At 32.5% G+C, this 12907-nt stretch overlaps 1 protein-coding gene across 1 annotated transcript in view; it reads left to right on the top strand.

Moving 5' to 3' along the window:
- The first annotated feature begins 3216 nt into the window (after positions 1-3216).
- LOC129222080 (carbonic anhydrase 1-like) overlaps positions 3217-12907 on the top strand; it is a 103310-nt gene continuing 93619 nt past the window's right edge. Inside the window, exon 1 of the mRNA XM_054856509.1 lies at positions 3217-3350. Within this exon, the coding sequence (XP_054712484.1) occupies positions 3339-3350 (12 nt within the window). The 5' untranslated portion in view covers positions 3217-3338. The remainder of the gene's footprint in view (positions 3351-12907) is intronic.

Raw genomic sequence — 12907 nt, 5'->3', positions numbered from 1 at the left:
AGAAAGAGAGCCCTTTAAATTTCCACTAAACGTAGCTAAAATTGCGTTCCCTGTCAAAAAACTTCCGTTGGAAATTTCTTTTCCTTTGTTTAATTTTTTTATTTTTCATTCTGCTTTATTTTCATCCCAGTGCTTACACTTTCATTTTTGCAGTTCTACAGCGTGTTTTATGATCTCGCCCTGGAATTCTGCACGAGCATGGTCGCTTACGGTCCTATTACAGATTTAATTATGTGTCCACGAGTATCGATTGGGAAAACTTGTGGTTGAAAACGCGAAAAAACTTGCCATTGCATTAAAAAAAGAAAAAAATTGAAGTTTTAAAGTGTATTAAAATTAAAAAAAAAAGAAACCAAAGCAATCCTTGCAACAGGGTCCTCTTCACAGTCAATGGCGCTGTCGTAACGTAGGAGTAGAATATACTTTTGATACTCCTCCGTTAAAAATCTAGTCAAGGCGAGATCTGGTTAGGTGCCGTCCGATTCGAACAAACTTTTTATTTTGTTTGAAAGATCCCGGCGAGGACACCTCATTCCCATATTTCACTTTTTGATTTCAACAATTTTTCGTTCAATTTTGAGCAATGGAATTGTTTCCTTCAGTCAAAAGTACTGCTTTTAGTCACTGAAGTTGATAGAATGAGCAAAAACAATAATATGGACCCAGAAAATACTTTCATTTAACCAAAATTTATTTTTTTATTAATTTTTTAAAATGTCCAATTTTTCAAACGAGGCGTGGTCTTTATGACGTTACAGGGGATGAACTTTGTCGCGCAACCCACTGGCGCACTGAATGTTCACGCTCAATGTCTACCGCGTTTCCAGGTTATGATAATTCAGAAGCGAATTAAATATTGCGTTCTACGCTTGCTATCAACCATATCGTTGCCAAAACATATAAGTAAAGATGAGAATTAAATATTGCGCTCTGCGCTAATGGCATCAGTGAATGGCATTTCCACACTTGTGATGTCATATGCAGAAGCGTAAAAAATGAAATTAAACCTGCGCACCGATTAAAATAATTTTAAAAAATAATAAATTTTGTCAAATTATTTAAAAAATAGTCAAATCCTATGTTTTTAAACATGCTCTGTGAAAAAAAAAAATTAAATTTCGGAAACTATCCCATTAAAAAAAACTTAACCTTAATGTCAGCTGCAAAACGTATGGTAAATACCGATTCAGAGCTTCAAGACGTATTTTCTTCAATCCCAGTTTGTCAAACCAAAAATATGATCGATTTTGCTATTTCAAGGTTTTTTTTTTTTTTTTTTTAATTTAAATCATTAACGGACCTAATGGGAGAATTTCAAACCTTTTTATTTAAGAAACCAACAACACAAAAAACTATTTGTTGGTTCAAAAAATAAAAAAAAAAGAAAAAAAATAGGAAGAATTGTGAAGATTCTGCGTTTCTATTCAAAAAAAAAATAAATAAATAAAAAAAAAAAAAATAAATAAATAAATAAAATAAAAATAAAAAAAGAAAAATTAATTTGAATTTTGACATCTTGAATTCAAATTATGTTTTTCGCAATCACGAGTGTGTATATAGGCGTGTGTGTTTGTATGTGGGGGGTATGTGTGTTTGTGTGTAGGGGGTATGTGTATATGTGTGTAGGCATGTGTGTTTGTGTCTGTGTGCTGGCATAAATGTGTTAGTAGTTGTATGTATGAATGTGTGTGTAGGAAGAGTATGTGTATGTGTGTGTAGGCATATGTGTTTGTGTCTGTGTGCAGGCATGAATGTGTGGGGAGTTGTGTGTATGTGTGTGTATGTTTTTGTGTGTGTATGCGCGTGTGTATGCGCGTGTGTATGTGTATGTAGGTGTATGTGTGTGTGTAGTTGTGTATGTATGCGCGTATGTGTAGGACATGGATGCAACCTGGAGACGGCTTTTGCTATAGGAGCAGCATCGTGAAGAACCGGTCGACGGTGATGGTGCGGAGGGTGACGGTGGGAAAATAAAATGATAGCACGCCAAAAGCAGTCAAATTAAAGCAATAAGCAATCGTGATTGCTCAAAAAAAACTTTCTAACTGCTATCCGCAACTCCAATAAACTATAGGGGGAGCTGCAGCCACTGTCTAATGGCGGATGAATAAGGTAAAACAAACGCATGCCGTAACTTATGACTTGCTTTGACGCTTAGTTTAGTGAATGACAATAGTTTTTCATCGTGTTTGTGGGAAGCTTTCTTTTCTATTCTTCTGAAATTACATTATACATCATAAAACTGTCTGAAGCCTGTAATTGACCCCAAAGAAAACACATGGAGTGGAATGTTTTACCCTTTTCTTTAGTATTGTTAATCACCGCAAGGTAGCGTATCCGAGCGCTGGATTTGCGAATAGTAGACTCTTGGAACGTTTACAACAAACCATTATTTGCTGCATTGTTGAAACCAAAACTGATAATTCTTTTTCATCCCATTTAATCATATTGAAAAATTAGAAGAAATTTTTGAGAAGAACTAATTGTAATATCTTTGAATCGTAAAAAATAATAAATGAGCTATCATCTCGTTCAACAAAAATAGCTAAAACAAACAAAATGTGAAAAAGATATTATTAAATGGAAAACTCTTGTTTTAGCATTTTACAGTACATACTAGATGGCAGCACCAAATAAACTTTCGTTTAAGTTCGAAACGCAGTTGATATCGCATTAAAAAAAAGCTCTATAAAAGAAAATATGATGACAAATAAAATAGTTGATAAATAACTCTTAAATAAACCACTCATTTCTTTTCCATCAATATTTTAGTTTTACTTTTGCAATTATTTTACTTTATTTTATTCTTTTTTGTTTGCACCGAATGGCTGCTTCTTGGTGCCGCGCTTTGCGCATGCGCTGTGCGTTCAAGGATGCTCAATGGGTTTCTAATCCGCGTGCGTAATGTTTACATTTTCCTGATGTTTGAAATGTACATTTTCTTTCTCATATTGCGTTGCCTTGTCCTTGTTGAACATATCAGCTGATACGCCATCTTCCCGAAAATCAAAATAGTATTTATCAATGACTGAAAAGGTAGAGTGTTCATCGAAAAAACATACATATCCCGTAATTGCATGATTTAAGCAGAAATTTTCATTCTTATTTATCACGACTGATCGGATCAAAAATGAGATTCATCACAAACATCCTGAAGCGTTGCACAACCGTAGTATTAGCTAAAAATTTTAATCCCATTTCCCACGGCCGCCTCCTAACTTCAATTGCATGCTCTCCCAAACGTCACTCTCACTTATCCTTGATATCCAGTTTTCGAACTTTCTGTTCCTTGCCCGATTGCTTATGGCCTAACCTCCCACCCACTACTGAATGGGGTTATGGAGTATGTGGTAAGTCCTGTTTCTCCTAAGTGTGTTTCTCAATTTCTTTTTTTTTTTTTGGATCTGTGTTTATGTATACTAGTTCTTAGTTGCTTTGGAACTGCATGTGTATGATTTCTATTTTTTCCTTTGTAGACTACGTATATATTTGTGTAGTTTTAGACATTATTTGCTTGCTTTACAGGGATTATGCATGTTTTGTGGTTTGTTATTGGATCTGGAACAAACTAATAACGTGTGCAAGTTTTCAAACTATTACTACTGTCTCACAAATGATTTATGGCTATTATTTCATTTTTTATACTTTTCATGTTCTGCTTACCTAAAACTTGATTTCTCTTGCATTTTCAAATTCGTTTCCTGTCAATTAATTACCAAAAAATCGGTGTATGCTGGGCCATTACATACCTTTTATGTTTCTGTCAGCAAGGTTACCCCCCCCCCCTCCCCTAAGACTGAGGGCACACGCTCTCAAAGGCTATGAAAAGTACAACATCAATAATAAGAACCCAGAACCCCCCCCCCCCCTATCAAATCTTTCAATGGCAACTCAGTGCCAAAAATTCATACTCCTGATATCAATAAAATCAAAAATGAGATTCATTACAAACATCCTGAATCGTTGCACAACCGTAGTATTAGCTAAAAATTTTAATCCTGTTTCCCACTTCCGCCTTGTGATGTTGCAATAATGTTTGTTTACTCTAAGGATTTAATGCTAAGGCATGAATTAATATTTTGCTTTAAATTGTAGTTCAGTGTTTAGATAGTAGTTATTTCTTATTAGTAGCAAAAAAAAAAAAAGAGTATATATATTTTGTTAAAGTTTTGAGAAACTATTGCATAGCATAAGCAGCATAGGCATATTTGATGTTTTATTATATCTGATGTTTTTAAATTTGTCAAAACTTCACATTTATTTTTGTGTTTTTTGATAATATATGTCCCAAACCATTACAAAACCTATAACTTTGCAGCAAATTTATCTAGATATCTTTTTCTTAAATTAGTAATGAGAAAGACTTTACAAAATGTATTAGGTTAACAAGTTTAATTTCGATCACGTTGTGAAAGGTTCCTGTGACTCAGCAGTATATTTTCTTCCTTTTTATTAAGAAAAATGTTTTTATACTAACTGTTTTGCATTTAATCCTTTATTTTGTGTGTGTGTGTCTTTAAAGTGCAGTTCTTTTACATCTGTTACTTGCGGGAAAGCTTTTATGACAAGAACACACACTCATTACAGTACTATTGCTGAAAACATGTGTAGCCTGTCCAGCCCTGTATCTACATACTTGCAGTGCGGGGGGCCCACGCTCTAAGGGGTCCTGCCCCAAGAAACCAAAGAAAAAAAATTGCAAAATAAATGACTAAAAACTATGCTCAAGTTTTAACAGTTTGCAAATATTTTTGTAATGTATTGATAAAACTGAAGAAAACGGAAACTTAACCTATATTACTTAAGCACATAGGCAAACGGAGGGGGGGGGGGGGATTTAAAGTTATGAGAGATTTGTTTTCTTGCTGACATAACTTATAAATAAAACAATTTTAAGTAAAAATATTGAAGCAGTTTAAAACATACAACAATCAGTTGCTAAAAAAATTCATTTCTGTGTGTTGGAACTGGGGGGGAGGGAGGGGGGGCACTGGGAGCAATTCAGTGGAAGGTTAGGGGACCTACTGCTGATTTTTTGCAGGGGACACTATATTTATAGATCCAGAACTAAACCTGTCAGTACTCTCTTAGTATAGGTTTTAAAAGTATCCTAATTTCCTTAATTTTACTTTAATGTCAATTTTCCAGCGAACACCAATAAAAATTCGTCGTCTTTGCAATTATTAAAAGAAAATGTTATTTGTAATATGCTCACACTGATCTGTATAAGTACTCAGAGAAAGTTTAATGTTAGCTTTGTCTTATTTAAGTACAAAAGTATCAATTTAGGAAGTATCGTTTCTAGTTTTTCTTTTGGTAAATCATTATCTTTGTATGGGCCCAAATTTTTACTCCAGTGCCAAAGTACATTTCTTCTGTCTCATTTTTTCATTAGTAATGGAACATGGGCAGGTTGGTCCGCTTTTCTACTTTTCATTTTTTAACCTATCACAAAATTAATATTAAATATTTTTTTTTGAAATGTTCAATTTATTAATTTAACAAAAGTCTGTGAAGTGAACCAACGTGCTCAGGGCCCGAACTTTTAAGGCCCACCTTATGAAGGGAACTTCTATAACTTCTATAACAATTTTAATGCTAAATATTATACAGTATTATAACTAACTTATATTCTTTTGTGTTTAGCATGAAAAAAAAAGTTTGAAGATCAATATAACAAATTAAAATATTAAATTGACCAACATCTACTTTTGTGAAATTTATATTAAAACAATCTACATTTTCTCAAGACTCAGCACAACTTGGGTCTCATTAACTTCATTCTTGTTATTGCTAGAATTTTGCTTTTCTAATTCTTTTAAAAGTTTTCCCTTTTTGCCGCTTTTAAGTGAACCATTCTACCCCAGTTCTCGGTCTGAAGAAATGCTGTCATAGTTTTTCCTTTATGACAAAAAATCCAAAAACCTACAAATAATTATAAAATAAAAGCACTTTCATTAGGAGAGGAGTTCAGTTTTATTACTCCTTCTTCCTTACCCTTAACCGTCCCAACCTTAAAAAAGTAATTAAAGTTGCAGACTACAGAAAATTACTCAATACTGAAAAAATAACAATTTTTTTTTCTGAAATATAATTTATTCAGTATAATTGTACCATAAGATTTCATTACTGGATTTCTAGATCAGAAGTACTATTTGTTGATCATAAATTAAAATAATTTTTTTAAATTGAATTAAAGTTATTGAGACCAGTCCAACAAGGCCCATCTCCCCTACAGTCCCAAGTGACTTGGCAACAATGTTGCGAAGTGCAGACTGCCCTTACCTCTGTGTCTCTCTTCACTTCACTTTACTTTATACCTAATTTCTATATGCTATCAAACTTACGTAAAATATATTTTGCAATCTGTAAAACATAAAGGATACCATATATGCAGTTTTTCATTTTACTTATCTGTTTTATGCTCTAGTACTAATAAATATGTGAAATTGGAGCCGCAAGGGATCAAATATGTTGAATAATTGGACTGCTGCTATTGTAAGCATATGTAAAAAAACAGGATTTATTACCTAATGAAATCATTAAAGCTCGTGAAAATAGGGACTGTGATTGTGAATTTCAAATCGTTTTGAGTTTTTTAGAGAGTATTAAGAGCAGTTGGTTCTTCTTAATTGGAAGGCAAACTGTCAAGTAAAATATTTACAAACAAGAAATTCATAAAAATTGTTTTCAAGGAGGAAACTTTCCAATTTTTAATATTGTAGGATAATCTGGAGTTTTTGTTGCGTTAATAAAGTTATTGACATGAAGTGCTTTAATTTTTGCTGAAAACCTTTAAAAAGTCTTATTCATAAAATCTTATTGCAATGAAAATATTTATTCAATCAGAGTAAAATGTAAATGATTCGAAAATTGCTCTTTTATTTTCAAACATTTTGGAGTTAAAAAAAAAAAAAACAATGTAAATATCTTTTTTTTTTAATGAATTTTAATCATTAATTCTTTATTACGTTTTGTAAAGTAAAATTGTGAAGACTTTACTCACTAGATGGCGCCATGGGATAGCATTTGTGATTCCTTTGAGGAACGGGAGGGGCGGATGTTTCCCCGCTGGAATGTTTTCATGGATCAAAACGTAACTTTCTACTAATTACAACGTAAAATAATTTTATACATCAATTCATCTGTTGCTTTGAAGAATGTTACATTTTTAAGAAAAAAATTGAATGAAAAATGGTTGAGTGAAGTACAAAATAATGATTCGAGAAATTCTCAAAACAACACTAGGTTTTGTTCACTTTGCATTGTTAATTTATATTTGAATCAAATTTATCATTTGAATTGAAGAAACAATCGATAAAATTATCAAATAACAACAAATAGAACAATAATAAAATTGAATATTAACCAATTCAGGTTTTTTTTTCACAAGTTTTTGTCAGGATCTTGTGAGATTCAGAAACTTTTTTGTTTTGGAACAAAAAAGGGAATTTTGTACTAAAAACTCGAAAAATTTCAGATTTTGACAAATGTTCTTTTTTTTTTTTTGAAGAAAAATGGTTGTTTCGGATACAGATGAATATAATTGAGATGCAATTTAGTTACTATACTTATTGATATTATCGCTATTATTATTGTGTAGCAATGATTGGAAAAAAAAAAATCGTTACAGTTAGAATTGAAGTAAAATTGATTTTGATTTTCTGAGCCTAATCTATTTAATTTCTAATTTCTACCAAGATCAGAATAAGATGATTGAAAAATTATTGTTATTATTTTTATTAATTGCTAGCTGCCTGCGGCGGCAAATGAAATTGTGACGCGGAACCATATACAAAGTTAAACGAACGCAAAAATTGATTTTGGATTGAGAGAACCGATTTTTTATTACTTACATTAGTTTTGGGAGCTAAAATGAAGGCCTCGGCTAAAACCAGCCTGAGTCGGAGTACCAAATTTAATAGCGTTCAGGTACTTTAAGGTCAAAGCCTGTCAAGCAACGAAAAATAACTGAACGAAACACTAAGCATAGGAAATAATTAAACTACTCTGTATAAAAAGTAATTAATAAAAAATAAAAAAATAAATAAAAACGAATTTTTTTAAGAAAAATATTTATTTTCTCTAATAATGTTAAAGTGGATGCTCATTTTGATATTAAAATAACCCCTTAACAAAATCTCAATTTTTTTTCATAGTTAACGTTATTCCTGAAAAATAGTCTTGAACTCGAAGAAATATTTCGATTTCCCTTCATGACTGTACGTAAATTCTCAATAAAGGCAAATGAGTTCTGTAAAAGTGGTTTTTCTGCTAGTGCAGTGTCAATGCGGAGAAAACGACCTGTTTTCGCTTCAAATTAGACTACTCGTTGATTACGCGAAGAATGTACTCAATGTTATTATAGACCTCTTCTAGTGTTAAGGGTACAGTGGACCTTGAAAGCCCACTTTTTTGCTTATTAAGAGATTTTCATGAAAATTGTAACACATGTTTATAGTATAAATAAATATTCAAATATAAATTTTTGTCAAAATATATTGAAAAGTTTTTGAGATATTATTTTTTTTCTTTTTTCCGATAACGGACAATCGGTATTTTTAAAAAAAGCTCCATGCGGCACCGATTTTCACAGAAACAGATAAAAATTAACTTTTTGTGCTCTTTTTAAATGTAAAAATGAATTTTACTAGAAAACTTTTGTATATCATAACATGGAATGCAAATAAAAATAATTAATTGATTTTTTTCGATTCCTACGATTTTCTGGGTAAAATCTTTCATTATATTATTTGTTTCTAACTGTAGAAAGGATCAAGCATAATTTTTTCTAATAACATTTTAGCACAAAAAGTTGATGTTTATCTGTTTCTGTGAAAATCGATACCGCATGGAGCTTTTTCTAATAATACCGATTAATCCGTTATCGGAAAAAAGAAAAAAATAATAATATATCAAAAACTTTTCAATATATTTTGACAAAAATGTGTATTTGAATATTTATTTATATTATAAACATGTGTAAAAATTTTCATGAAAATCTATTCATAAGCAAAAAAGTGGGTTTTCAAGGTCCACTGTACCCTTATACCTAGTTATTAAGCTAAATGTGGAAAGGGGGAGAATTCGTTGTGGGTAAAGAAGGTAAATATCACCAATTCTTTAATTTTCCAGACGAATAATTCCAAATCAACATTTTCCCTCGTTTTATCGCGCTTTTTGGGAGACAACAAAAAAGCGCGGTGTATCCGAAAACTCGATATAAACGAGGTCTTTCGAACTAAGGATTGAACTAGCATTCAAGCAAATGTTATGTACGCCTACAATAAATATTACTTACTAGTTGTGTCGCCCGACTTTGCACGGTCCACCTCGAAAATAAAAGTTATGTCAAGTAACGCGAGTTCAACAATCAAGCTTGAACAAAAAAAAAAAAAAAATCAGTAAAATTTTGCGGCAGATTGCGGGAAAATCACTAAAAAGGAAACATTTTAAATCCTGCGATTACAGGAGAAGCCTTTAAACAAAAGCCAGAATTTATTTGTTTATATTCGAGAAAAAAATGGCAGCAGATCTTTCTTCTCAATGATTTTCTTCACGCTACAAATTTCAATAAAAGCATTGTTACGGAAAGTTGAGGTGAAGCACTGAGTAATAAGTTAAATGTAGGAAAGCCTCCGAAAAATTAGGATTTTATGCCGAAATTTAAGTGTCATAATTAATAGTTTTTAATTGATATCTCCTCTAATTATTATCGGAGGATTATGTTAAATAGCCAAACATAAAGACGAAAAAATTACGAATCTATCGATACCTGGTTCGATGGTCAGTTCACTGGCGTTCGGAAAAAGTAACTTGGACATAGATACATACATACATACATACGCTCCGTTTTTAATCTTATATAATTAACAAAACGAAACAAAATAAAATTATCATATACCAGTTGCTTTTTTTAATAGTATAAAAAAGAAGCTGAAATATTCCATTGGTTTTTCAGTGAAATAAGAATTTAACCATTATAACTAAAGATGTAGCGAAGTCTGAAGAATAAAATATATGCCTGTTTAAAAATTAGCTGAAAATGAAAATCAAGAATTTCCATGAGAAATACTCTCAAATTTAGAACGAAGTTAGAAAGCGTTTAATTTTCCAGGAGACATAGGAAAAGCGCGATATATCCAAATGAGCGATATAACGAGGGGTTACTGTGTATACTAATATGAAATTAAACTCTAAAAAGAAAAACTGACTCTGATTGCCGACCTCATATTAAGATGAACTTTGTGTTTATAACATAAGATTTAAATCCACTTATTATTTTTTTTCTATATGGCATAGGAAACACGGTAATATAGTGACATGGTAAAACTTGGTAGTCACAAAGCAGCGTCAATAGGGAAAATTTAAGATCCTTTTAAAAGGAGGGTTCGCCAAACCGGAAACAATCCGAATAAAACCACTCAAGTTTTTTCGGGTAGGTTCAAATGAAAAACATGCTTTGTCTCGGTGAAGTGTGTTTTTTTTAAAAATTTACTGCACATTAGAAACATTTACGTCAGAAACAAACTAAATATTATAATTGTATCAATCAATACTAAGTCTAAAAATCGACATCTTACTTTCTGGACAATTTATTAGAATTGAAAAATCATCATTATTATTATTTTTTAAACTTAGGGGATCGAAATAAGCAATAATTATTTGAATCAATTTCAAAGATTTATTATTATTATATATTTTTTTTATTCTGCTCGGAAAATTGCTTTCAGAAAATGTACCAGGGAATCTCTTTTTCAAAAACAGCCTAATGTAATGTGGTCAATGGAAAAAGTTAGGTTGCAATAATTATATGAAATTAGACAAAAGTAGCCAACCTGTGCAATAGCTACACCGTATTCCTTGAACTATAACCATAATACCTGATTACAGTAGACCCTCGTTTTACGCGGTTTCGATTATACGCGGTTTGAGATTTGACACCTTAATTTTACTTTACGCGGATGAGTTTCGGTTTTACGCGAATGCGGCAATGCAAACCGATAAAGTTTCTCCCCTCTTTCAAAATCCAAACTCTAAAGATTGCAGATAGCACGTAATCAACTGCATTTTGGCGTGTTAATAACTGAGCTTGGGCCACTGGAGACATTTTATGCAATTCGTTCCAGAGCTCTTTCCAGAAGTCAAGTTATTAAACTCACACAGCTCAGAACTCACTGGAAGAAGAGCTTTTAGGGGTGACAAAGGCGGCCAAAACCAACGAGGATACCGATATCGGTGACACACACCCAAAAACGTCCACATTGAAAAATTTGAGCAATTCCTAGGCAATAGGAATGATCTTTCTGATTTGTTAGCGAAGGAAGATTCTATCATGGAAATGACGCAAGTGATCATGGATGCGTTAATGCTCTGCAAAGAATTAGAGAAAAAATCTTGATGACTGCCAAAAGACTATCATTGCCAGCTCCTCTTTATAAACATCACATCATTAATTAATATTTTCTTTACGCATGTTGTGCATAAAAATTGATATAAGTACACATTAAACTTATTATACAATTAGTCATCACTAAAATGAAGTAGTGGTTTTATCTACGGAACCTAACCCCTATTTCTGGATTACAAGGAGCAATTTTTCAGAACGTTATCCACTAAATTCATTTATTTTTTCCTTTAATTTTGACATTTTTTTTTACAATATGAGTTTAAAACGGTGCATAATTTAAGATTATCTATAGCTCGATGAAAAGTAACAGTAGCAAAACAGTAGTTTGGTACTAACGGAAATTGCGATTACGATGATTCTTGAAAAGCCTGCGTTTTTCATCAAAAGCCCGGGTATTTGATTAAAAACCTAGGTGGGGTGTACTTTAAAAAAAAAAAAAAAAAAAAATCCGGGGTTTTTCAAATCCTGATTTCATGTATTTTATTTGTTGACAAATGAGGTAGTGGGGGGTAGTGGGGGTAAAGGGATGCTAGTGGCAAAATGGAAGATTTGGAGATAACCAGTATAAATGGTAGGTGAACCTCTCCTCTGTCTTGGGGCAAGAGATTGTACTAGTAGCCCTTGTAGGTGGTGCTGTATGGCATGATTTAGAAAAAAAAAATTCAATGAAAGCCTACCTAGGATCTGATCTTTAAACGCGTTTTACTCGAAACTTAAAATAGTCCACTTGCATCCCTTTGCTTCTCACTGCCTCAAATATAAACTGACAACAGATGAAACATTGAAATAGTTAGATCTTTCATAATGTTTACATACAGCCACACATGACTCAAAATAAGAGAACATTTTTTTTGCCCGTTTTGCCGAGTTCCCGTCGTTTCGGCGACATAAAATCTCTAAATATCTCAACAGGTAAGATTGAAAAGGAAAACACAAGGGGGGAGAGAAAATTTCCTGTCGGCGAAAATCAGGGGACACCAACCAATCCAGCCACCTAAGACAGAGCAAGAATTGCAAAAGCATTATAAAAATAAAGGATGCGGATTTCTTGATTGGGATATCTGAGTAAGTTAATTTCAGAGATAATGTTAATTAATGGCGGTACGTTTCGGAGCAGAAAACTACAAAAAAGTGTCATCATCGTGCCACCTGAGTAACCAAAGGTGCCTCTGAGCTCATGGTAAATTTGCAGTCGGTTGCCACGGTAACATCCCATCACCAAGTAATGAAATCGCATTTCCATTTTGCATGAGAACCTGGAGGCAAACAACTCGTGCAAGAGAAGGGTTGGGAAATGAATGGCAAAATGATATTCCTGTCTATCGTAGGAAATTCTCCGCTTGTGTGAAGATCTTATAAATATTTATTCTTCTGCAGAAATTAATGTTTTCTCTCGGAGAAGATCTTCTTTCAAACATGAATATGTTTTATCTATTTTGTAACAAATTCAATGAAGATTTTCGTTCGCTGAAGGATAAGACACATGTACTTGTTACA

The sequence above is a fragment of the Uloborus diversus genome, chromosome 5, assembly GCF_026930045.1.
Source record: "Uloborus diversus isolate 005 chromosome 5, Udiv.v.3.1, whole genome shotgun sequence".
NCBI classification, from domain to species: domain Eukaryota; kingdom Metazoa; phylum Arthropoda; class Arachnida; order Araneae; family Uloboridae; genus Uloborus; species Uloborus diversus.
This window is presented reverse-complemented; position numbering and strand designations above follow the sequence as displayed.